The 27,330-nt window shown below is 50.8% G+C and overlaps 1 protein-coding gene across 1 annotated transcript in view; it reads right to left on the bottom strand.

The window, feature by feature from the left end:
- Positions 1-4,612: 4,612 nt before the first annotated feature.
- Wnt3 (Wnt family member 3) overlaps positions 4,613-27,330 on the bottom strand; it is a 40,935-nt gene continuing 18,217 nt past the window's right edge. Inside the window, exons 2-5 of the mRNA XM_051178587.1 lie at positions 12,635-12,876; positions 9,549-9,814; positions 8,411-8,898; positions 4,613-5,074 (exon numbers count right to left, since the gene is read on the bottom strand). Of these exons, the coding sequence (XP_051034544.1) occupies positions 8,419-8,898; positions 9,549-9,814; positions 12,635-12,876 (988 nt within the window). The 3' untranslated portion in view covers positions 4,613-5,074; positions 8,411-8,418. The remainder of the gene's footprint in view (positions 5,075-8,410; positions 8,899-9,548; positions 9,815-12,634; positions 12,877-27,330) is intronic.

Below are 27,330 nucleotides of genomic sequence, written 5' to 3'. Positions count from 1 at the left end.
TGTTGTGTGGACCAGTATTTTATATCAGATAGCACTGATCACTGACAGGACTATGGAGGAGGTTCAGAAGAGAAGCCCCTCCTTGTCTTGTTATAACTAACACAGGAGATGGATGGTTTGTAGAGGGTTCAATTCCCAGAACCTGCATGGCAGCTCACAGCTGTCTGTAACCCACACATGTGGTACACAGATATGTATGCAAGTAGAGCACGTAAAGTTTTAGTCCAGATTAGTCCAGCACTCGGAGCTAGAGGCAGGCGGATCTCTGTGAGTTCAAGGTCAGCCTGGTCTACATAGTGAGTTCCAGGACAGCCGGGAATCTGTAGAGCAGTGGTTCTCTTTGGAGTCAAATGACCCTTTCACAGAGGCCACCTAAACTATTAGAAAACACAAATATTTATGTGTTTATGTGTAGCAAAATTATAGTGGTGAAGTAGCAACAAAAATAATTGTATGGTTGGGTCACCTCAACATGAAATGAATGGAAGGGTCAAAACATTAGGAAGGTTGAGAACCACTGCCATAAAGTAAAGAAAATATTTGAAAGTTCCTTAAATATGCAAATATACAATAATTTTCATACTTGTGTTTGATACTTATTTTACCTTAAAATTCTGAGCTCTGAGGCCTTGAACTCGGTTAGTAGAAAATGGAGGGAAGCTGCTCTCAGTGACATGGCTCCTCCTCTGAAATGTGCCACCTGGAAGATGCCTGCACTCCAGTGTCTTTCCATGGCTCACTTGGTTATTCTTTACACTTTCTGCATTTCTCAGACATCAGCTGCCCAGCCCCAGCCCTTAGGACAAGTAAGCCCAGAAAATGAAAGCTGTGTAGAGAAGAGGCTAGCTCTAACTAATCTTGGGATAGCAGTTGCCCCATGCCAGCTTGGGGAGGAGGCCCCAGAGGTCTCCTTATCTCCAGCCCAGAGAGAGCATGGCCATGCTGATGAACCATTCCTACACAGTTTTTCACCTGGTATCAAAAAGACTTAAGTCGTCCTTACTAAATGTTTATGTCTTGGTTTAGGGTACCCCCCATGTAATACACAAATAAATATGTTTATATTTGTAGTTAGTATCCAAAATGTGTTTTAAGGTTGTCTTATTGTAGCCTAAAAATTACAGTGAGCAGCCTCTAAGTTTTAACCATGTATCACGGAATTGTGGAGGAGATGCAGTTATGTCTAACAATCAAACTCTCATCAACAGACCTGCAGAAGCAGAGTTGACTGTAAATACCAGCCTGACCAAACACAGAAGGCAAGGGCAGGATTTCGGTTTGCTCACCTGGCAGTTGGGCCACCCTTTTCAAACAAGGGCCTGGGCCAGGTTTGTGAAGAGTTCAAAAATGCATGTAAATTTTGAAAGTTATTGAAAAATGAAAGCCACTGGCAACTGCTGAGGCTGAGTCCCAGTGACAGCCCAGGAGGGTGTGAGCACACTGATGCCATGGCATAATAGGAGACCCATGGAGGTGAGAATTGGATTAGCAAGGGGGGGTGGGGTCTGGTGGTGCACACCTAAAATCCCTGCACTCGAGAGGCAGAGGCTGGAGGATCAGCACAAGTTTGAGGCCAGCCTGGTCGACATAGTTCCCGGACAGCCAGCACTGCAGAGTGAGACTGCCCACTCTGAAATTGCAATGGCATGTCTTTGTGACTCTCCAGCAGGGTCCCCATAATGGACAGCCATTGTTTGGGGGGATTGATTAGTGCTGAGGTCGCTGTTTGCCTCCTAAATTCTGTTAAGCCAGGCATGGCAGTGGAATACTGTGCTTTATCCTGAACTCACTTCCTGGGTGTGAATCCACCATTCATGCTCAGCAACACATGAGACACCCATCCGGCCAACCGAGAACAACCTCACCCCATTTGCCTGGCTATTCCTGGCTTCCTCAGCTCCTCTCCCTGTATTTGCCTCATCGTGAACTCAACAGTGTCTTCAGAATAATGTGGCTTTGAAGAAAACCTCACCATAGTGTCCCCTTTTCTCCTCTCAATATATTTTAAGCTTTTTTTTTTTTTTTTTTTTTTTTTTAAGGCAGGGTCTCTCTACGTAGAACTGGCTGGCCTAGAACATGGAGATCCATCCATCTCCGTCTCCTAGGTGCTTAAAGACATACACCACCACGCACAACTTAACACATCCTGCCTCTACCCTCCAGGTGCTTACACAGGTGGGACAAGATTTCTAGGGGCAAAAGGTGCTCTTGTGGTGTGACAACACATCTCCACCATCAAAAATAGATTGCTTCATTTTCTAACAATGCAATGCGAGTAACAGTTATTTCCAATAGCGGTAGACCAGGAGAAAGAAAGAAAAAAAAAAAAAAAAAAAAAAAAAAAAAACTCTTTAGCTATCCTTTGAATCATTGTGCCAGGAACACTGAAAGCCCAGGATGTTTTGTAGGCAGGTCTGAGAACTAAAGGACCATGTATCATCATAACAGCACACCTTTAATCCCAGCACTCGGGAGACACAGGTAGGTGGATCTCTGTGAGTTCAAGGCCAGCCTGGTCTACAGAGCTAGTTCTACAGCCAAGGCTACACAGAGAAGCCCTGTCTTGATAAAAAAAGAGATGACAGGATGAGCACCTCATGTGAGCCTTCCTGAAACTCCAGCCCAATGAGAGTGTCCTTTCCCAGCAAGTCCTTTGTCCAAACCAACCTACAACTCCAATGTTGATTGGCCCAGAGTCAGGGCAGGACACACCACCTTGCCATCCTACTTACCTCTTCCACAATTCAGCTGTTGTACAGAGCTGGCAGGGGGCAGCCATTTCTGGTCCAGCTCTGTTTTCAGTAGAGTGATTCCTCATTCCCAAACAGTTGGGAATGTGGCGAGGAGGGAAGTAATACAATGGCTGGCCCTATGACCCAATGACCTGGGCCAAATCTTGTAGAAATATCTGAGACCTCATCATACATGTGGAGAATGTTCAAGCCTGTGAATGAAACTGGCCAGATTTGTTCTTCCCAAATTGGAAATTCCTTGTTTGATGTTGACTTAGTATCAAGCAATCCTTTATAAGTATCATGTCACACCTGCTGTTTGTGACTTGCTTGGACAGCAGAGGAAATGGCCGTAATTTGACCATGACCTTTAGATACCCTTGACCTAAGGATGAATCTGGAGACTCCACACACTGTACAGTGTATCTGTTTGAAGTTTACCTTTTCTTTAATGACTTAATGGAAAAAAACTGCATGATGAAATAGATTTTCTCCAAATATATATATATATTTATATAATATATAATCTTAGTTAACTCAAAGGTATATACATTATATAATAAATAATATTTATAAAAAGAGACTTTTTGAATATAAAATCAAAAAGATCAACAACTTCTACAACTTTTTACAAAACTTTGGATACAGCAGGTTGGTAGGAAATCCCCATTGGATACTATTACCTGACTATGGCGAGGGTAATTACAATGCACTCATGTACTATTATTAAATAATTACTTGTCAGCTACTTGAAACGCCCCAGAAACATGACTATCACTTTTAATATAGAATACAGAGATATGAAAAGACTCGTAAATTTTTGTATCCGTTCTGCTGAAGGGAGCAAGCATTATCCAGTTGACTTGATTTCAGACTTCTGGAAGGAGAGGCGGGAGGGGGCATTTGGGGCGCTAGGAGGGGTGGGAGGAGTACCTTGAGCAGGGCTCATGGTCACAGGGGGGACAGTTTAGGCAAGAGCCTACTTGGGCCTGCTTAGCAAGCCAACTGCACAACAGGAAAGAGGCTGACCCGATGTCAAGGCAGAATTAGCAGACCCCAGACAGAAGGGGAAAAGGACAAATCTTTGTTCTGCTCCATTCCTCGGTTGCATCTCCTCCTTCTGATCCTCCTTAGGACAGAGTTGACGGATCGATCCATGCTGCCACGCCCATCTTACTAATCCCAGCCAGGACCATCGTGCGTACATCAGAACAGAGCTGGGAGCTGCTTCATTCACCTGCTTGCCTCTTTGAACCATCTAAGCCAGACCCTTGGGAACTGAGATAGGCTACCTCACTCATAGGTGGGGAATGAGTCGGGTTAGGAATCTCTTGTCTTTTGGGTTATTCAAGCCAAAGGGAGAAAAGGACTCACAAGGGAACCGGGAATCTTCACCCTCCCCACCTACCAGCTGCAAATTTGGAGTTTCGAGATTGTTGCCTTGCTGGTGCCATTAGTTAACTAAGGTGCCCAGCTGTCCTCCCTGGTGAGCAGGGCTGAGAAGGGCAGAACAGCCTTCTCTTTCTGCAGGTAGTGGATGGAGCTGGAAGAGACTGGCCTCCATAGCTAACCTATTTACAAGGTGCACCATGAGAAACACATGCAGTAATGGTGGAAGCTGCAGAAATGACAGGAAAAGATGTTGAGATCTGACCATTTCTAATGCAGAGCAGGGCTATAGATAAAATGAGCTGGAGAAGAACTCAACTATTCTTCCAACGGCTTCCCAGGTGGCCCAGAATTCCAAGTTCTTCAAAGCTCAAGATCCCGCTCCAACAGCTCAGGGCCTCCCTGCCACTACATCCCAACAAGACCTATGGCTTTTCTCAGAATGGGAAAGTGTGTCCAATTTGAATGGGTGTAGATGGACAAAAGGGGATGTCCCATTTCACAACTCCCACCTCAGAGGCATCTTGGAATGTCACCAGTAGAGGCAGCTGGGAGATAGAACCTTGCCATGTTCTTGTCTTTCCCACCAGGCCAAGAGCTCGCATTAGCCCAGCCTGTTCTGTTGCAGTAGAATTTTTTTTTTCATTTTTATTTTCTTTAACATGTGCAAAGGTAAGCCTCAGGTCTGTCCCCAGCAGACCCTGGAAAACCAAAACAGAAAGCCCCTCTGTAAAGCCATACACCATCCAGAGCAGGGTGAGAAAAAATGTTAGATGAGAAAGGAGGGGCCTCCGTCCAAAGCCGGCTGGGTCCAGGTTGTTCATCACATGCAGCTGGCAAACAGTCCATGCTCCTTGCCGGCCAGTGCCGAAGACTGGCCCAGATCTAGATCCTGCTTCCCATGGGACTTCGATGAATGGATCCAGCCGCACAATCTACCCCTTCCCAGTGGCCTTTGGGAAATAAACAGGAAGAATCAGAAACCTAATAACTGCTGTTGACATCGCCCCCTGGGATGCAAAGATCACAGGCTGCTGACATCGCTAACTCTGCTCCCCTCCTAACCTCAGAGCCTGCTGTGGAAGAAGATGCTGTCTGCAGGAACAGTAGTCTGCAGCCACAAAACTCAAACCTCCTTGTAGCGGAGGAAGCCTGCTTTAAGTAACTATGGCAGCACTATCCTATGGTAGAGGCGAAGAAAGCTGGTATTCTGAGGCACCAATCAGTCCCCAGCAGGGCTAGTGCCACCAGACATATGCGATGTGTTTCTGCCCAGGCACTAGCAGCTTGCTGTGAATTGTCCAAAATAAAGAGGATCTACAAAACTAATTATGATGAATCCTTTCCCAGAATGCTCTACTGAGAATGTTTATTCCCTCTGTACAGTCCTATCCCATGGGATTTGAGGTACCAAGGCCACCTCTCCGAGATGAACCCGGTGGGGAAAGATGACCTGGATATGCCCAAGGATCTACAAAAGACTAGTGACAGACCCAGGACATAAGGCCACTTAGATGAGGTGACTATAGCTTTTGCAACATAGGGATAAAAAGCACAAACTTGATGCTTGTAAACTATGAGAATCCAGGTACCCGCCAAGAGCTAACTGGAGACAGTGGACAAAACTCAAGCAATGAACAAAGTGTCTTCCCAAGGACGTGGATGCTGCCACTATGCAGTATGGAGGGTATGGTGAGCATGTGTCCTGCCCTGTCTGCAGCTCCTTTTCTGCCTGATCTGCCAAGAAAAATGCCTACTGGTCCCTTGGGTTCCATCAGTAGCATCATCCATAAGGCTGAGAGAGTGGGAAGGAAGCGGGTCTCAACCAGCTTCAGGCAAACCAGGCTGCAAGAACCTAGAGAAAGTAACTCTTGACCAGCCCTGCTGGGCCTCAGAGTCTCAGAGCACTGGACCCCAGGCCAGGACCTTCAAGGCTGTGTCTGGGCTCCCAGCAGCCCTGCAGGGCACAGATCTTATCAAGAGGAAACCAGGGCTCAGAGAGACAAAGGACATCACAGTGGGAGAGAGCTTCCTTCTTATCAGGAAGTGTGGGTTTGAGAGCCCCACTATGGGACAGGATTGTGGTCTTGAAACCATGTCTACATGACCCTGGAAAAACACTAAGTGTCTATTGTAGAAATGTAAGGACAAGGAACTGCTTTCTTTCCTTCACAGTACTTGAGAGCGAGCCCAGTGCTCTACTACCCAGCTACGCCGGATTCTTCTTAAGGGATTGTTTTTAGTACAAGGGCTGGAAAGGAGCAATTTTCTGGACATCGAAGGCCAATCCAGAACTTTCTTCTCTGCGTGGAGTCCTTGCCCACAAAGGCAAGGACTGAGTCACAGGGTCTGTATCTGGAACTCACACTGCCCCCATGGGTCCAATATGAGGCTTGGGCTGCCGATGCTGTGGCCTTAGCAAGCTGACACAGGGGGCTTCTGGGGATAAGCACATGGGTCTATCTAGGCCACTAATTCAGTCTGTCCTTCAGTGAAACGGGCATGCTAGACAAATGGCCCACCTACCTGGCTAGTGGGAGACTACACCCACAACTTCTCAAGATGGCCAGAGCTAGTGTCATCTAATTGGGGCAGCAGGGCTACTTCTTGCCATAGTGGCTATCAGAGAAGGTGACCACCTGTGGTTTTCTGACATCCCTTCCATCTCAACACACCAGCACTATCTATAACCTGTGAGCCTCAGTACTCGCTGAGTTTTCTCCTATCCTTTCAAAAAGCAGAAAGAATGCCAAGGTGATGCCATTCCTTTGCAGCAACCCCACGCCGATGCTCTGATGGCTTCTGACTAGAGCTAGCTTCAGAGGAGCATCCATACCCGCTACCTTAAGCCTCAAAAAAAATGCAGCAAGGTCCCCATTCCGCCATCACTGCCCACGTGAGACGGGCAATTGAGTGCTCAGGCTCAACCAATGTCCTCCCCACCCTTGACCTTGATACAGAAAACTCACCCCTCCTGTATGGTTCTAGCCCCTCCTGGGATGGAATGTAAGCCTTTGATCAAATGTAGTTCCTGGGATGTCGGGTACCCCCAGCTCTACACAGTGCACACACAAGCCACCAGCTTCCATGTGTCACCGGCCACAAGGAAGCGGGTGGAACACACTGCTTTGGCCAGCCATAAACAGAGAGCAAGCTGCTTTTCCATCAATCAAGCCCTGCTTCCCCCTCCCCATGTTGTTTCCCTCATTCCTCACAGCAGCTCAGGAGAGGTAACAGATGTTGAAGCCAGAGGTGTTGGTTGACAAATGGGATAAGCTGGCTGATAGTTGGACCTAATTGCAAAGCCTGTAACGCACATCAGACCCTTCTTGGGGCAGAGGAAGGTAGAGAGAAGGGCCACACTGTCCTGAGACACCTCCCAAGCAGAAACACTCTGCTCCTAGGCTGACCTTCCCTGGGGTTTCTCCCACGCAAGCAAGCCACCCCTGAGAAGCTTGGGGGTGTAATCCACCAGCCTTTTATCCCATGGTTACTCACCACAGTCACTCTGAACTGGGATCCTTCCTCCTTCCCATCTCCCTCCATAAACTTGGTGAGAGTGCTCCCTGCTCCACCCAAGCTTCAGATCTTGCTCCCCCCACCCATCTCCCCAAGCTCTGGAGGATTGTGCTAGGTCAAACCTTACCCTCTTAGTTCATGGCTGGCGTGAAATGACTCTGCCCCAGCTATGACAGACTTTACAGCCCACTGTTTCAGGCTTTTTTTTTTTTTTTTTTAAGACAGGGTCTCACTATGAATTCCTGGCTGTCCTGAAACTTTCTATATTTAGCAGGCTGGCCTTGAAGTCATAGAGAACCGTTTGCCTCTGCCTCCTGAGTGCTGGGATTAAAGGCCGAGACCACCATGTCCCACCCCTGTTTCTGGCATTTGTACCCCTCGTCCTTGGACAGTAAGGACACCGAGGCCCTGAGAAATGAAAATTAGGGGCACAGCTGGGACCAGACCTCAGCATCTCTCTTCTGGCTGCACAGATGCTCAGGAACGACAGCCAGCAGCCATGAACAAATCTGGTCTAGCTCATCATAGCTAATTTGTGTAAGATTTTTAATCAATTGCCTATGGCTCACGTGCACACCGTTGGTTATTACCTAAGCCCGGTGTAAATCTGCTACATCACTGCCCAAGGCCATCCCCATGGAATCGTGGTAAGCCCTAGAGTCCTACTACGGCTAGGGAAACTTGCTTGTCTCGGGAAGCTTAGAAACAGAAAGCAGGCCTAAGGGAGGAGAGGGGAGGAGAGCAGCCCTGCACCCAGGCCCGCACCCTACCTGGCTCCCTACTTGCAGGTGTGCACATCGTAGATGCGGATGCACTCTTGGCAGCTGACATAGCAGCACCAGTGAAAGACGCAATGGCATTTCTCTTTCCGCTTCTCCGTCCTCGTGTTGTGGCCACGGCCACAGCACAGCAGATCACAGCCATCGATGCCATGGGAGGTGACATTGCAAGTCCTGTCCCTGGTACCAAAGGAGCCCGTCTCTGGGTTGGGCTCACAAAAGTTGGGGGAGTTCTCATAGTAGACTAGGTCCCTCTCGGTGGGTGGCTTGAAGAGTGCGTACTTGGCTCGCAGGGTCTCCACCCAGCCTCGGGACTCCCGATGCTTCTCCACCACCATCTCTGAGGCGCTGTCGTACTTGTCCTTCAGGAAGTCGCCAATGGCACGGAAGTCGGGCTGGGCCCACCAGCAGGTCTTTACCTCACAGCTGCCAGACAAACCGTGGCATTTGCACTTCAGGTGCATGTGGTCCAGGATGGTCTGGGGGGGAAAAGAGCAGCAGCTAGCCCACACTGACCCACCTAGGGAACCCTCCTTTACCCTTACTCGATGTCAGGATGAATGGATGGGAACCAGTGTCCCTAGTCACACCCCAAGCCCTGGCAGACTTCATTCATACCTCATCTGTGTGGAGTGGTGCAAACTGGGGGCTATTGTGCCACCTGCAATGCTGAGGCTGGGAGCTAAGTGACTGGCTCAAGGTTCCACAACCATAGGAAGCAGGGAAGGCTGGACTCAGAGTCAGTCCTCACCTCACAACCAAATCACAGACCTACACAGCCAGCCTGCCAAGCAGCACATAGTCTGTGGGTGCTTACTCCTGTAGGGCAGCCACACTCTCTGACAGACTTACTTCCCCCAAAGAACCAGGAACAGGTTGATTTGATTTGATACTAGAACCTACATCGTGGAGAAAACTGACTCCTACAAAGTGTCCTCTGACTTACACACGCAGGTACACACACAGACATGAATGCACACGAGTAAGTAAATTTACAACCCACTCAGGAGCAGCTGGGGAAGAGAAAGGAGGGTGGTCAAGGGGGTACTATAGGGGTGTGGGTGGGACCTTGGCCCAGAAGGGCCAGGGATCCCTGGTGGGCTCCTCGAGTTGTGGGTAGCTGACTCACCGTCCGGCCTGCCTCGTTATTGTGCTTGTTCATAGCTGAGCGAGCATCAGGTCTGTTTTCCCGTGCATCGGCAAACTCCCTCGACACCAGCACCCCGAAGTCAGCATCCTCGCTGCAGCCTCCCCACTTCCAGCCCTCTCCAGGTGGCCCCTTATGATGTGAGTCGCAGCCGCAGATGGTGGAGGTACCCTCGGCGCAGGAGCGCGTGACAGCGAAGGCTACACCAGCAGAGGCGATGGCGTGCACGAAGGCTGATTCGCGGGTGGCTGCAGAAGGATGTTGGAAGGAGACGAAGACACTTAGGCTGGAATCTAACACAGCCTTGCCTCTGAGGTCTGGGAAAGAGTTCAAGGGCTCACCAGCCATTGAGGGAAGAGGCAGGTGCCCTCCTGCTCCTCTTTAAAGAGTTCAGACCCTAGTTGGTATTCCCACTTTACAGATGGGCAAACTGAGGCCAGAACTGCAATGGGTCTATGATGGGATAGGGATGATCACTGATGAGCTGAGATGGTCATGCCCTGTCCTGGCTCTTGATCTCCAACCTTGCACCTTCATAAGCACTCCTTTCCAAAACGGATCTCAGCCCTCTACTTCACACTGCAATCTGCAGCCTAAACCACCATGTTCCGCCCAAATCAGAGTCCTCATCCGAGCTTCGCATTACACTCCGTAAAATGGGAGCAGCTTCTCCCGCCTTAATTGCCCACTCCCTGTCTACATCCTTCAAAGCCACAAAGGTCAAGACACAAGGCAGTTTTTCTGCCTCTGGCCCCAGGGTCCCGGGAAGAGATGTTGCTAGCTTTTTTTTTTTACAGTAAGAGCCACCTCCCTGAATGCTGCGCAAGCACAGATCTGTCTTTCCGGTGCTTTATTCTCTAAAATGTTCTAAACTCTATTTTATAGACAACACCGAGAGGCCAGAGGTCCAGAGTGGGTCGTGCCATATTGCACAGGTAGTGGGACCCAGGACTCCTTTGCTAGGTCGTGGCCCATCCTTAATATAAAGTCCTCATAGCCACAGCAGCCTCTGCTGGCACGACGCCCTCACGCGCCACCTGCCCAGCAGGGGCGCGTCCCACTTTCCCCGTAGCCAGGAGGGGATCGCGGAGAGGGAGCAGGAGCAGCAGCGCGGGCCGGGCCTGGGGGCAGTGCGCGGTGGTGATTCGGGCCTCCGGGCCCGCGCGCCCCAGGGGAGGGCGCCCCTGGCTTCCGGCGACCTGGCCCCGCCACGCTCGGTTCCCAGCGCCGAGGCCGCGGGGGTGGCGGGGGCGGGGCGGGGATTAGCCTGGGAGCGGCGCTGCCAGCCCCGCTGTGCCGGTCCCCGTCCGGCGGGGCCCGCTGCGCCGCTCAATCCGCCTTTGTTCGCGCGGTGTCACACCGCATTACCCGCATAATGCGGCCGCCGAGCCCCGGCCGCCGGGCCGGCCGCCACCGCGTAGCAACCGGCGGCTCCCGCGGCCGGGCCGCGCCCCCAGCCCCGGCGCCGAGCAGCGCGATCCCCGGGAGGCGGCGGCCAGAGGGCGTGTGAATGGCGCGGCGACCGCAGCGGGCGCGCGGCGGGGGGCGGCGCTCGCGCCCTCGGGGAGCCGCGGGGGACCGCGGCCTCGAGCCTTCCGGCAGCCCACCCCACACCTGCTGTGGGACGTGAGCAAAAGTGGACAGGACCCACCGCCTGCTCTCGGGGCACCCAGTACGCCTTCTCCGAACCTCACCCCACTGCTTTCAAATCCCAGTGTCTCCGCCCCATAATCCCTGCACATCGGGACACAAACTGCTCTCTTGCCGTGGGACGGAGGCATGTGGCGTAATCCACTGAGGCGAATCTAAACACCAGGCCCACAGAGAACCGGTATAAAGCTGAAAGGTCTGGGTGGACGATGTCCTGGGCGGGAGGCGTCATTAGAAGGCCAGTGTTGCTTTGGGGGAGGCGTCGAGACGCCGGGCTGTTTGATTAAGCGCTACCTGGACTGAGGTGGGGCGCCGGAAGGCGGTGAGACCAACAGGCGTGCGAGATCAGGTTTGAAAAGCCAGCCGCCGCCGCCACTTGGCCCCAATTAGAGGCCAAACCTTTTATGTAAACAAGGAATAATTAGCTTTGATAATAGAAGCGTAAACAGAATCATCATCCATTGATTTGCTAATTGCCCTCCTGTCCCATGACAATAGCCAGCGTTTTTTTGCCTGTAGGTTGTACAGACCCTTCGCACTTGAAGCACAGGTGGGGGGAGGGAACGGAATTCACTCCAATCCCGAGGGTAGTCACCTCCTCTCCCAAACTCAGCTCACCCCTCCTCTTTCTGGCTGTGAATGCAGCTTTTACCAATTCCTTCTAAGAGGAAGAGCACCCCGCTCCCCCCCACCCCAACGGCTGGCAAAATTCCAGTCGAGGCCAGCCCTGCTAGGGTCATTAAATTCCTGGACACAAGAGGTTCTGGAGCCAAAGTCTCCTTAGGAACAGTAGCCCCACTCATCCCTCTCTTACACCCCATGCTCAGAGTCATCCACTACGGTCACAGCTGGTACACTTCCAGGTCTCAAGATAGCTGGGAGCGATCTACAGGCCACCACTTTATGGGCTTGGACATGGGAACCAACAGGAACTCTCAGGGGACCCTTGGAAGAAATGCAGTGCTACCAGCACCCGGCAGCTTCCTCAGATCTGGAGACTTTTCCATGGCAGAACACCTAGGCCTGGCACCATCCCACCCCCACCTCGAAGCTCTATTTGCATAGTACTTAACACAGCATAAGGGAAATGTCACACATGTCCACATCAAAGCCTGGGTCCCTGCTGTGTCAGCCAGGAAGGAAGGCTCTGGGCTCCTTGGTGCCTGCCCTCCAAAAACAGGACCCTGCGGCATCTCAGGGCTACCCAGCCCCCTGCAGCACTGGAAAAGATGTGCTGATGTGAGACAGCCTGGTCTGTCCAGAGATGGACCCCACCCACTTTCCACCAGCTTTATTACCCTCCTAGGGAGATCTAGAACTCAGAGTTTCCCACGGTGGGAAGAAGGGGGCAGGGTTCTGGGACCCTTCCTGCCAACACCATTCTCCCAGTCACCTCCCACCCAGCCCCAGGCAAGTACCTTTGTCCAGGACAGGCCCAAAGATGGCCAAGCTGTCATCTATGGTGGTACAGTTCCATCGGCGGCCCCGGAACTGATGTTGGCACTCCTGGATGCCCAGCTTTACGCCTTCTGCTACACTGGGCATGATCTCGATGTAATTGCGGCAGAAGCGCAGTTGCTTGGGGACTAGGCCTGGGATGGAGCCGCACAGCAGAGGTTGGGAGCCCAGCGATGTGTACTGCTGGCCCAGGGCCAGGGACCTGCAGGCAGACAATGGAATTGGCACTGTAGACACAAACCAGGTGGCTCAGTAAGGATGTCATTTCTTCACAGAGCAGGGATGGGATGGGATGGGATGATCCATGGCTCTGAGAAGCCTGGAACCTCATGTGCTGCATTGGACGTCCTTGGGGTGTCCCATGAAGAGCACAGCAATGGTTTAGGCAGTGTCTCTCTGCCATGGGCACATCTGACTTGCATGGTATGTGAGGCTACAGAGCCTGATCAGTTTTTGAACATCTCTGCCCCTGATGAAGAACCCAGGTTTCCAGAACACTTGCCCCAGGCTTCTTGGGAACAAGCGTGTGGCCAATCAGGGTATGCTATGGGCTGCCTCCCAGCACCCTCTCCTTATACTAGACTCTCAGAGTCTTGCTCAACCCAAGGACTCCAGGAGACATGGCACACAGCCCCGTCACTTCTGGCAGCCCTTTTTTTTTTTTTTTTTTTTTTTTGGTTAGGAAGAGATTGAGGAAGCAGAATTGGGGGTTTTGAATTGGTGGCCTTGAGCCATGTCAAGATCTGAGGGTCCCCAACCCCACCTTTCAGGACCTCCTGCATGCCTGGCAAGAGACCTCCCATTGAGCTCTCCCCAACACAAGCCCCTTTGAATAGGAAAAGCCAGGAACATAGTGGTACATTCCTGTAATTCCAACACTTGGGAGAAGCAAGAGGATCAGGTATTGCAAACTAGCCTGGGCTACGAGAAACTGCCTCATAATGGTGAGGAAAGAATGAGGTAGCCACCACAGCATTAATGTCATACCATCATGGCTCCCTTCACTAAGTGCCATTTCCTCAAGTTGCCTGATAGCAACCCAGCACACTCTGGGGACTTGACTAGCTGCATGGACCACAGAGACATGAGGCTGCTGTTAGGAACTAGACTGGCTCCAGAGCTCCTTATGGGCAATGCCTGCCCAGGAAGCTGGTATAACTTCAGGCCTAACCTGTCTACACCGTGGTGGGCTCATGTCTAAGTGGGAGACAATAGTGAGCCCAGAGCCTGATGGCACATGGCACATGAAGCCCTGGAGGGAGGCCACCCTGTGTATAGAAGAAAACACCCAACATGTATTACAGGTCTGACCTGGCTGGACACAGTTCTAAATGCTTATGTCTACATCTGTGATGTAGAATCTATCGTCATCACTAACATCCCATCTCATAGACAAGGCAACCAAGACAAGCTAAGTAACCTGCCTGAATCTTCAGGGCTTAAAGTGCCAGGGATGAACCCCCTCCTGGCATGTGTTCTCTCTTCTCTTCCTTCCTTACACCCCTTACCACGCCCTTTCCCATCACACAACCCTAGTCTGACACTCACCTCCCCCTCTCCCAAAGCCCAAGTCATTAGAAAGGAAAACCTAGCAAGGGCTCAGTGTAGATCTCATCATCATGAGTTATGCTCACCCCAAACCTGTCCCCTTATCCTCGATCATACCCAGCTGTCTTCTCAAGCTGCCCATCCAAGCGATTTCCTTAACTTCTCCACAGCCCAGTTTCTTCATCTGTGAGACAGACCTCACAGGAGGAGTGGAGGAGGATAGCTCAGTGCCAGGCATATCAGAATCCCCCAAATAATGGTGGCCACCTCAGGTTCCATGCCCCTTAGTACTTTGTCCCTGCCATGTCCTCATTTCCCTGACTTGGAACATATAACACACCACAATTTCCAAAGCCACCTCCCATCAAACGAGAAGGAGGCCTGGACACAGAGCTGAGACCCTTCACCAACAACCCTGACAGGTCAGGCAAACCACATCCCTCTGACTAACTGACAGGCCAAGCTGAGCAAAGCCATGTGTGACTTGGATGAATGTTTAAGCTACCCAAAGGGCATGGGAGCATTTCCAGGATGCTCTGGTCAAAGGTCTCAGTAGATTTGGACATCCTGTGGTAATTAGCCCAGGGCCTCTGGGGATGGGGCTCAGATCTATGGACAGCTTTGGCCCCTTGAGGCTGTGGCCTTGGGATTGAATTCTGTAGGACAGCTGCCCTCCCAGACATGCCCTGCCGGCCCTGAGCTGTGCCCACGCAGCATGGCTGACATTCTATCATCACAGACATGTCAGTGTAACCCACTTCTTGTCCCTATTACAGAAAAACTCGCCCCCCTGGGAGAGTCAACATGAGAGCCTCCTCTTCTCTCTCTCCCCAGTGTGAGTGGCTTTGATTAGATTTGCCTTCAGGACAGCTGAAACTGATTCACGCCTTTTGCAACTATGGAGCCCTCCACCTGAGTGCCTCTCTGCAGGGCACACTGAAGGCAAACTCATCCTGAATCACCTCTGAAGGCTTCCATGAGCTCCTAGGCAGATGAAACCTCCTCTAGTCGAGTTCTGCACCTCACCACAGAAGGCTAGCTAATTTATTTGCAGCATGTCACACAAAGGGGCGTGTCTTTTATTGTTTTCCCCCAGCCATACACCAGCACACTTAGGTTCCCAGGCAAGAAACAGAAGACGCTCCAAAGAGCCAGCCAGCCTGATGCCCCCACTCGGCAGGTTCCAGGAGGCCGGAGGTTGCACCCACACACAGGACAAGACTCCTCGGTTCCGCTGAGGGACTTCCTACAGTGAGGATCTGAGATGATGGCCAGGCTCCCAAAAGAGGTTGGGGCATGGCTGGCACCAGCAGCTGGTGAGGGGGAGGACAAGACGGCTTGCCAGGCCTGCCCTGCTGGGTAGGGGCTATTTATACCCAGCTCCTGTCCCTTTCTTGTCCTACTCTGCCCAAGGCCCTATTGCCTTCAGCCCCAGGGACAGCTCATCCTTCATCCCAACCACCCACCATCCAGCTGGGCCCAGACAGAGATGAGCAGCCAGATGAATGGGCCATAGGTGGAAGCAATCTGTAGGCTGATCATAGGGACCTGAGGGACCCTATAAGAAAAATGCCACTCTCTAATTAGGCCAGACTGAAAACATCCCCATAGCCTTATCAGGTCCTCACTGCCACCCAGTTCTTTGTCACCTATGTGGACATCTGCGGGTAGATGGCTGTGGGTGTGCATGTGGCAAGATCAGACACACAACATTTTCCTCGCTGGAGAGAGCCAGAGACATTGCCCATTCTAGGCAAGGGCTCCTACTTCTGAGCTACAACCCTAGAAATTGGTGCTCTGAGACAAGACAGACAAGTCTGTAGCCCATTCCGGCCTTGACCTTGTAATCTTCCTGTCTCAGACACCTGAGTACTAGGATCTAACTCAGACAATTTCAATGGGTTAATTTGCATTTTTATTTACACATATAATTAATTGGGAGGAAAATGGGGGAAAGATCGATAGCAGTTCCCAAAGAAAGCACAAGTGGCTTGTTAATACTTTTCACAGTGAGAAATAGAACTCTTAGTTTTGCTTTTGCTTCAGAGACAGGGTTGAATGTATCCCAGACAGGCCTTGAACTCCCTATGTTGCCAAGGATGATCTTGAATTCCTGAGCCTCTTGCCTCTACCTGAGTGTGACGATTGTTGGCATGAGCCTCTGCACTCAGTTTATACAGTGCTGGGAATTGAACTCAGGCCTTTGTGCTTGCTATGAAGGCAAGCTACCAACTAAGCCAGAAAATTCAGGGCAGCCTAGCTGCTGCATTGACTTAAAGAGAAGTATCCCTGTGGCCTTAAATACCTGCAGACTCCCACTAGCTCCCAGCATGACCGAGCCCCTGCTGGAGCCAGGCGGGCTCTGCCTGTCAACACCAGGCTCATCCTACCTGGTAGCCTCCCCTGAGCCAAGCATGGCTTATTTTGTTTGCTTTTAAGTTTAGAGCCTCCTAATGCACGACCTTAGAGATTAGGGAGGTGTTGGAGGTCACTAGCTCCAGGCTGTCTTAACTGTTGACTGTTTTTGTTTGGAAATGAGCACAAACACAACATCCCTCCTCTCCCTATATATAAAATATTTAAAGAGGGATTTGCTCGCTCGTGTTTGTGTGTGTATGTGTGTGTGTTAAGTGAACACAGGATTTCCATAGGATCCAGCAGTCCCAGCCTAGCTTCATATTCTACATCAATGAATGTCTAGGGTGATAAGAATGTTCTAGAAATAATGGTGGTAGTTGCATGACAGTGGAATGTACTTAAATGCATTGATTCATAAAAGTAATTATAGCTAAACTGACCAGGACTGTGTCTACCTGGATCCCTCGACTCTTCAGGAAACTTTTGGAGAGCACTGGTCTGCTCTATTTCTATGGGAACACCAAGGCTTAGGGAGATTTTGTTGTTTTTCTGGGTCACCCAGTTGACTGGAAAGATCAGGAGCCGTGGCCTCAGCTCTGCTGCCAACAGGCTCTTCTCCCTGCACCACTGTCCCTTCCTGTGAGTCCTGGGATACGAGAAAGACTAATTCTCAGAAGCTTCTCTAGGGCTCGGAGGAGTAGACAGAATGTATTTCAGGGCCACAGCATAGCCCTCTGGCTCCTCCTTTGGTCTTGGTTTGAGTGCTGAGGTCAAGCCACCCTCATCTTGGGATCATGGGAATCCCTGCCCGTCCCTTCTCATGGAGATAAGTAACCATACTTCCAGCCTCAAAGAGGGTCACCATGAGATTCTGCTCCACAAGCCTAGGACTCACGAACTAAACACCCAGGTGTTGGGAGGGAGAAGAGAGCCGCACTCCCCCAAGGTCTTTTTCCTGCACAGACCACAGTGTTTCCAAAAGCCCCATAAAGGAACAGAGCCAGGTACTCTGTCCGCTGGCTTCTAGGCAATACTAGACAGAGACAGAGACCCAACCCACTTCTGGCCCAGCAGAACTCTACCCTGTCTGTGCAATATGGGAATTTCTAGGAGACAATCTTGAGAAATAAGCAAAAAGAGCCAAGGTATGGCCTTTCCACTCAGGCAAGGTAGAGCTGGTGGTTATTACAAGGGAGGGGACAAAGTTCCCTATGTGCCTGAGGGCTGGGAAGGAGCTGAGCCTGGTGGGTCAGCGTTCTCTGTGGGCCCTGGAAGGGAACATTTGCCCTGGCCCTTCAACAAGAAGCTTTGACAAAGAGAGAAGAGGAACACAACTCAAGATGCATCTGCTACCACCTTTCCTAGAATCTGTGCTGATCTCAGATGCACAGGGGCCCTGTGCAAGCGGAGCGCGCAACAACATACTCTTCTCAGAAGTACAGTGCATGGCCAAGGAGGGGCTGTCTCTGAGTGAGTCTGCCCTTCACAGAAGTGGGGAGTCCCTGACCTCTCTCCATCCCTTGCTGTTTGGGTCACCCTACAGACCCAGAGGAGCATCTGCCTTCCTGGATCTAGCAAGAACAGAGACAACTGAGCTCGTATACAGGGGCTGAGGGGAAGAGGGAGGAGCCCAGGGCTGTGTTTCCAGTTTGCCTGAATCTGGGTGGGCAGACTGGACCCAAAGAGAATAAGAAAATGGAGGGCCTGGTCCCAGCAGCTGGGCTCAAGTCCTTGCCTGGTAAACACATTCACTCAGCGCCTGCTCACTCAACATTAGTTACTGAATGATGCCTCCAAACCTGGCAGAGCTCCAGGTTCTAGGAACATAGAGATGAATGAAGCCCCACAGAGGAGCACACAGGCCAGGAGGCATCTATCAACAACAGACCAACAAGCCCTTTTCAAGCACCTACCAGCTCAGGGCACTATGGATGCCACATATGAACAGGAAATGCTCTTTGGACACTTGTCATTTACAACCCTGTCATCTACAACCCTGTCATCTTTGTCATGGCATAGGGCAAGATCACTTGTCCAGAGTGGGACCAGTAGGTCCCTGCTGCCATGATCAGGAGCAACTACGCACCTGGTAATTAGATCCGGGTTCTCTTAAGTACCTGGAACAGAGAGCGGCCTTGGAACAGCTGGTATACCTGGGTTACCATTTTATCTTTCACCTAAAGTCTTGGGCTATTCAGAGGAACAGATGAGGGGAGAAAGGCCGGCAAGGGGCCCCACCTGCCAAGCTTTATGCCACTGCAGGTAAGCTGGCAGAGCCTGAAGCATCCTAAGCTGGACTTTGGTCTGTTGATCTATCAGTCACATGTGCAATGGGACGAGGGAAGCACTAGAGATCAAAAGCTGGGAAAGCAGCTGGGAGGCTGGCGTGACAGTTGGCACTAAAGAGAGTCTGGGACCTGGCAACACACTGCCACTGCCAGAGACATTAATGTCACAAGCCTCAGGTGAGCTGGAGAGGTTGACCTGAGCTGTGGCAGTGGATGGGTCTGCTGGTTGTCTCAAGACAAGAGCTTCAGGGACAGAGAGAAGGCTCTGTATGGATAAGGACAAAAAGAGAGGAAGGAGGGAGGAAGGGTGGGGCCAGGGTCACCAGGAAGATGGAGACAGCATCCCTCAGGGCTAGAAGCAAAGGAAAAGGAAACCTTGGGGACAGTGACAGCTGTAGATCGTATGTAGACAGTGGGGAGAAGGTAGCCATTCCTACTTGAGGACAGTTGTTCAGAAGGTGGAGTGGAATGCCGCTCTAGATTTGATCTCCCCAACAGGTACCTAGAGGAGCTGGGCAGCTGAAAGCTTCATGATGGGATGCTGATACCATATGGTACCCAGGCAGGGAGGTTCAACGCTGGCACAGCCCACACCTCACACGAATAAAACTTGTGAGACCATAGGTTATGACGTTCTGGTTCTTACAGAGGCATACAGCCTGCATATCACACTGTTCCTTCCTCTACTGTCCCTTATCTACATTTTCCCTGCTTCACCTCAGCCAGGTGTAGCCATCACCTCACCTCCTGTGGAGACTCCTTTCTGGCCAACAAAGTGGGATCTACTCCAGCTCCACCCAGTAAGAGCTGCCTGGGGACCAGCGCCTGTGTCTGTCTCCTCAGGCTGGCTCAGCTGAACTCTGGGTCTCGGGCTTTGGGTAGTCTTTCCCATGTCACCAAGACCGCCATAAGTACGGTAGGATGCAGGAGGCAGAGCCTCTTGGAGAACGTGAAGGAAGGGGGAATTCCAGGCTGGCAGCCCACATCATGGGGTGAAACCCACAGGCATGAAGAAAGAAAGCCAATGTCAAAATCATTCCTTCTGGAAGGAAGCAGTCACTGAGAAGGGAGGGGTAGCTTTCTTCTTCCTCTCTCCCTGAGGTTCCCATGGAACTCAAGCAGGAGAACTTACTGGCTCTGCTGGCCGAGAGACTGCCCTCATACTGGGAGTAACTCCATCTCATCTTTACCCACTGCTTCCAGAAGCTTCTCTTGGGGACAAATGGAACCCTTCAAGACCCCAGAGTCCTGATGCTAGACAGCCATGGAAGGAAGAAGATGATGTAGGAAGAAGCATGCAGCCAAGGGGTCACACTTGAGCCCCCATGAAAGGGAAGCTGGCCATTCTGCCTCCATCCAAGGAGCCAGGTGGACTCTCTCCACCCATTGACAGCCCAGCCTGAATGGAATGTAACAATGTCTATGCTCTGCCACAGAGGGCCTGCAGGCCCTGATCTGATAAGGTGTGACAAGGCCGCCTGAAAAATGTTGAAACCTGTGAAATGTTGAAACCTGTTTTTTGAGGTGTTGTGAGCATGAGCCAGCCCCCCCCCCCACTTCACAGGAAGGTGGAGTTGATCATAGTGGAGAAGGGAGGAGGGACAGAAGGACTGTCCCTCCTGGCTAAATTGAGGATTGGAGCACGGAGCAGACTGGTGGCTCCTGAAGAGGAGGGGAGAAAGTTAGAAAATGTGGGGAGAGGAGGGATTCACAGAACAGGAAGGGGAAAGGGGAAAGGGGAGAAAGAGGGGAGAGCCTGGGGTTCGGCAGCCATGGCTTGCTCAGCAGCCTGGCCTGGTTTACTTTCTCTAGGCTTACTAGGGGGAAGACTTAACTCAGGACATCCAGAGATGTCAGGGCCAGGCCAGAGGTCTCCCATCTCAGACCCCAGAAGGTCTCTCTGAGAAGTGCCAGCTGTCTCAGGGACATGGCTTCCTGGAGCTTAGGTTAAGAACTGAGTCATTTCCTATCAGGCAGTTCCCAAGTGAATCCCAGGATCTTCCCTTCCCCACCGCCACTGAGCAAGTCAGGTCCTTGCCTTTGGAAACCATGGTCTGGCCCCTGGCCTCAGACACCATAGTTAGGTGGTGTCTGTTTCACAGACAAGACAACCAAGGATCAAAGGCTCACTTGGGTCACATCATCCCTGCCTGGCAGTTGCAACGACTGTCCTAGTCCCCTCCAGATGCATTTAGTCTTTCTAGAGAGGAGATGTTGAACACCCCCAAAGCCCAGGCAAGAGCAGGGTCTCTGGGTACAAGGCTGATAGATAATAAAGGCTTGTAGAATAGAAGTTTCTACCTGAAAAGTGTCCCTTGCTAGCCTCTGGCTGGTTGCAGTGGGGTATGTGGAACATAGATGGCCCTGAAAGGGCCACTGGAAGCCTTCTGTAAATGGTCACACAGCTAACCCATTAAAGTATCAAGTCACAAAATGTCAAAGCTTGGTGAGACTGTTAACTTCATTTTCTTAGGGGAAACTGAGGCCCTCCAAAAGTGATGCCACTCATCCAGTGTCTTTCACTGGCTCAAGGTGGTGAAGGGAGTGTCATCTAGACCTTCCAACCTCCAGCCAGAGCTCCATGCCCCCACACACACCACATGGAACCTCCTGTAAGCCTCACAGAGCATCAATCAGCACAGTGTGACTCTGCGATACCGGCATATTTCCTGCCTTGTGTGTATAGGATGGGGCCCCCACCCTGTGAGAAGAGGCATCCTCCAGTTGCCCAGCTCGGTTTGGTCATCCCTTTCTCTCTGGGCTCTGCTGTTTATTTCTTTACCTATCAACCTGTCAATCAGAACCACAACTCTTCCCTAAACCCAGTTTGCTTCCTTGGACCCGTTGGACCTTTTCCTCTTCCTCCTTGCTGACCCTCCAAGTCAGAATTACAGGTGGCAGGGATGGTCTCCTACCTACAAATGGAAAAGTGGGTGCCTGACAGGGTTCCAAGAAGGGAAGATGTTCAGGTCCTTGGTCTGAACTGTTCTGGCTTCTCATGAAGCTTTCCCTTCAAGCCAAGTTTTAGTTTAAAAAAAAAAAAAAAAAAAGACAAAGCAGCATGTGTAGCCGTTCATTTCACTTTGAGCTCCTGTTCACCCTTCAGGATCTGATATTAAAATCCCCTCTTGTCTCCAGTTCAGACTGTTCCTTCTGATCATCTCTTTAGCTTAACGGAGGGAGACATGGCCCTAAACACCCTCTATGGAGCTGTCTACCGAGTCTATTTCTCTACTAATGATGACGCTTTTCAGAGCACAAATTGTCTCACTCATCAGAAACTACTCAGTGGAAAGTCTGGCTTTCCAGTGGGCACAGGAGTCCTGGGAGGGCATCCTTGGGCTAGACCCAGCGGCCCCCACTGACTTCCCCAGTCATCCCCCTCCCACCACCACTAGGAGAAGCTGAGCACAGAAGCTGCCCTGCTGGTTCTCAGGGCTTTTTCCACAGCTGCTGTACACAGCCAGAGAAGTCCTTATCTGAGTTATTCAACACAGAAAGCTGAGCTATTGGCTGAAGCTCGCTCCAGATCATCTCTCTGGGGTCTCCATGAGGGCCATAAGCCTGTGGTATATCTTCATTTCATAGGCAGTTACCCAGCCCTGTGCTAGCCGTTGAGAGAGAACACACAGATGTTCTCAGGTATAGTTATAAGCTTGCAAGAACTACTAACTCCAAGAGCAGCGTAAAGCCACTGGCAGGGACCTACCTGCCTCCCTGGCCATTTTAAATCCAGACATCAGCTACTGCTGGAGCACAGCCTTGGGAACTCACCTGTCACCACACCTCCTATACCATGCCCTTTGGAGGGCCAAGGATGACCACTGTCCTTGGCTGCTTAAGTCAGGAAACAGTCAACTTATCAGGGGCAGATTTGCAAAATCCCAGACACATGGACTCCAACACTAACCCGCTGGACCAGCCTATCTGGGAAGGAGACTAGGAAACCCCATTAAACACCTCCGGAGAAGCAGGACAGCAGGATGGCTGGGGATGGTGCAATGCAGGGTACCCAACCTCCTCTATAAAGTTCACCAGCGAAAGATGTTTGACTTAAGAGCTAACCTTCGGTTGTCAGGGAAATGAGAGACAGGAATAAGCCATATGATGCCACAGAGGAAAGCAGACTATCTGAAAACAGGTCACATGATGAAAGACTATAGGCCATACCTCTCTGAAGAGCCAATGCAATTTTGAAAAGTGCATTGGGCATGAGGAAAAATACTTTTAGGTTAGAATGAAGGCAAGAGACAACAAATGACTGGGTTGAAACCCCTTAGGGTAAAGGCTGAAGGCAGTATCACCAGAAACCCGAATCATTGGGAATTCTTAGGGGTTTTGTTAAACAGCATGAAATCTTGAGGTCCGGGGCCGATCTCACCTACCCGGATCTCAGAGTTCGTGATGAATAGGACTTCCTTTGCAATTGTTCAGGAAAAAACAAGCGTGCATGTGTAAAACATTAAACATGGCTGCACTGGGAAGCCATTAAAAATGGCGGCGCTAGGAAGCATGTAGGCGCTTGCTCCTTGAATTATTTTCCTAGCTATGGCTAGCCTGGGACTAGCTATGACCCTCCTAGCTCCCACGGCTTCAGGCATGCTAGAAGCACTCTACCCGCTGAGCTACATCTCCTGCCCCCTTTTGACGTTTCTGTGAACCACTGTGTTGCGGTGTTGAACGCCAGGCCCCTTGTAGCAAGCTCTGCCAACCCTAAACCTCTAAGCAAGATCCACAGCCCTCATTAACAATTGTCATAATAAAACTTGTAAGAACAATAGAAGCCCCCAACTCGTTTGTGGGGACCTCTAGATGGAATCTGGGCAGGGCTGGAACTGCAATGGCCCAGTTGTTGGGAGCACCACTAGGTCGGGTTCCTGGAACACTGGCAATGGCACTGACACCAGCACCAGCAAGGCAATGGCAGCAGGTGCGCAGGCTGCAGCCAGGGGCGGGTGGGGATGGGGGCGGGAGCCTCGCCACACCCGGTGCTCAGGGCTACGTTCCCACTCCGTGCCTTTCAAGGTGGGTATTTCCACCTCATTCCCAGGAGGTCTCCCTTGCTCCTCGTCCCCCACAGCGCCAAGGATCTGCAGGTGAAGGCAGCAGGCCGGCACCTGGACTTCCCCCGCCCTCCTTCTAGAGACTGCGCGCAAGTTCAAAGCACTGCCTGCTCCTCCCTTCCAGGCCCATTCCCGGAGCGAGCCTCAACACCTTCCTTTGCACCCCCTGCCCCACACCCACACCATCACATTCACCAGTCCTGTCTCCTGACTCCGATTCCTCCACTGAGCCTAGCCTTTCCTCTCTGGGTTTGTGAGTGCCTGTTCACACTCCAAGCTGCTGGCAGATCAAACCAGGACACCATTAGGTATTTCAGTACTCAGAGGACCGTCGTTGGATATCAAAGATTCGCAGTAACGATGTCTGCTAGACCTCGCATGCACAGGATGTGAGATGTCTGGGTGCTCTGTAGGTCCTCCCTGCATTTCAAGGAGCAGACCAAGAGCCAGAGACTGGGGCCACTCTCGAGGCTCCACTGTTGAGCCCTGTCTGCCCCGCCCCGCCCCGCCCCTCGCCACACATCCTTTCCTGGTACCCAGAGTGGGCCTGCCTTTCTTTCCCAAGCCCTGGTGTTGTCTTCATCCTAGCGCTCCAGGTTTTTCAAGCCTCCATCTTGACAGCCTCAGCAGCCAAACTGTTTTTTTTTTTTTTTGATCAGCAGCGCTGAGTGAAAAGTGTTTGGGCATGTCCCTCATCTACATAGGCCAAGTATAAATCACAGGCGCCTCCGAGCTTGGAGTTTAAGAGCCTTACTACTAACCACTTGCTAACTAGCATCCATTGGAAAAGAAAGGTCCCAGTGAAAATTACTTTTGAAAGAAACCTTGTCTCGGGCTCTGCCGGGGGACCCTAACCCCTGCCCATCCTCTCTCCTCCTTGTATCTATCTTCCCCTGCAGTTTCCCTCTTTGCCTGATTTCTCCACCCAGATTTCTGAGCCTTGCAGTGGGAGTTTACAAGCCTGTGAGTACAGAAACTCAGACATGCTGGGTGTCCACAAACAGTGCTGGGGTCCAATGTCTCAAGACCACATCTGAGTTCTTTCACATAACCCAGGAGGAAAAGGATGCAGGCTGAGTCCACCCATTCACCCATTTCCTGTCAGCGTGCCCAACCTTGTCATCCCAGAGGGCCACAGAAGCATTTCTGCTTCTACAGTCTTGTGTATTTCTTCTGGAGGAGAACGGGCTTTGTGCACAAAAGACCCTTCTCTCTCTCTTTCACACACACACACCCTCTCTCTCACATGTACACATACATATTTAAACAAGGAAACCCTAATTACAGATTTCTTTTTAGTACTGGGAATTAAACCCAAGGCTTCAAACTGCTTGCTAGGTTAAGTCCTCAATTGCTGTGCTATTCATATAATATATATGCATATAATATATAATGGCCCTATGATGCATATAATATATGTTATACATGTATGATAGCACTTTTCTTATTATATAAATATGAATATATTGATAGAGATAGAGTCTTGCTAAATTCTGGACCCTGAGCTTGCTTGCTTTCTTTCTTTCTTCCTTTCTTTCTTTCTTTCTTTCTTTCTTTCTTTCTTTCTTTTTCCTCCACTGAGACAGGGTTTCTCTGTGTAACAGCTCTAGCTATGCTGGAACTAGCTCTGTAGACCAGGCTAGCCTTGAACTCACAGAGATCCCACCTGCCTCTGCCTCCCAAGTGCTGTGATTAAAGGTGTATGCCACCACTACCGGGCCAAACTTTCTTTTTTAACAACCTTTGGTGAGACTATATAGTCTTAGCTGATCTTAAACTCCCAATGTAGACCAGGCTGGCCTTGAACTCACAGAGAATCACCTGCCTCTGCCTCTTCAGTGATGGAAATAAAGGCGCATGTTCACCTTGAACTTTCCATCTTTCTGCCTCAGCTTCTTGAATAGATGGGTTTACAGGTCTGCACCATGGAGCTTAGACAAATCACATATTTTTCTACAAAGGAATTGTGAGTTCAGCATGAAGGCAGATGTCAACACAGACCGATGGCTAAGGATCCCTCAAGAGTCACGTTGGCTGAGTGACCACAGACAGGAGCCCACAAAGGGGGGGGCTGGAGATGAGGTAATGAGGGCTTCTGTGGAAGCAGCTATAAATGAAATAAAGGGAGTGCTTTTACAGGTGCACACTCAGCGGTGAATACGATTAATACAGGGTGCACTTATCTGGGGAGACAGTAGTTAATAAGACCATGAAGAAATAATTTCCTGAGGTCCGGTGTAAGGAAGGGAATGAGAGAGGGCACTCACAGTGATTATTATTATTTGTAAAGGACAGCACTTATTGAGCCCTGACTCTGTACCAGGTACCAGGTAAAGCACTTTGCATGAAATGCATCCTTTAACTTGCCAAAGAACCCAATGATGTTATCATCTCCATTTGACAGGTGATGACATGGGTTTAGAGGCTAGGTGACATGTCCAGGGTCATGCAGCTGGTGATAGTGGTACCAAGGTTGCTAAGAAAACAAGAAGAGACAATTGGGACAAGTTCTTTACAGCGTGTCAGTGTCGAGCTGAGACACTCAAGCCTGTCTTGTTGCTTGGGCTGAGCACTGGACTCACAGTGGAGCCTCTGCCTACTGATAATTTTCTCTGTCGAATGTTGGTGTGGATCTTCTACCCTACCCTCGACATTCATGTATCTGTATTAAAGCATGACTGTGTACCAAGCATCCTCAGGGGACAAGAGACCCCAGTCCCAGGATCAGAGGAGAAAACACATGGGTTCAAGTAAGTACAGAGAATTCCAGGTTACCAGATCCCTCCTAAGATATCAAGGCCAGAAGATGTGGGCTCTCAGAACCAATGGGAACATGGAGTTCTCAGGGAAGCTGGGCACCTTTGAGACCACAAAGCTATTTCCCAGAACCTCCTTCAGATGCATCCTTTCAAAAGCCCCAAAGGGTTCAGACTGCGGCCGCTGCACCAATGACAAAGTAGAAGCTCAGAAGGAACTACAGGGCCTGAAATGGTGTGATGCCCCCTCCTACACTGATGCCATTTGGTTTGATGGTCTAAATCCACCCGCTGCCAATAACTCATTCTGGCAGAATGCATTTATTCTGTACCCAATGTGCGTCCCACACTAGCCCATTGCTGTCATGGTCCCTCACCTGGGAGACTGTGTATTGTAATAGTGGGGCTGTGCACGCAGGAGCTAGAGGACAGTAGCAAGAACATAGCCAGCTTCCAGGAAGAGTCGAGAAAACCCAGAGAAGGGTGTCACAGGGTAAGATGGGATGGGTAGCCCATAGGGGATTGGTATTTGTATTACCTTGAGTTAGGGTCTCACTGCATAGCCCTGACTGGCCTGGAACTCACTAAGCAGATGGGGCTGCCCTCTGACATATGGAACTTGCCCTGCCCTAGCCTCCCAGAA

This window comes from Phodopus roborovskii, unplaced genomic scaffold (genome assembly GCF_943737965.1).
Source record: "Phodopus roborovskii unplaced genomic scaffold, PHOROB, whole genome shotgun sequence".
Lineage (NCBI taxonomy): Eukaryota > Metazoa > Chordata > Mammalia > Rodentia > Cricetidae > Phodopus > Phodopus roborovskii.
The sequence above is the reverse complement of the archived record's forward strand: the minus strand, read 5'-3'. Positions and strand labels throughout refer to the sequence as shown.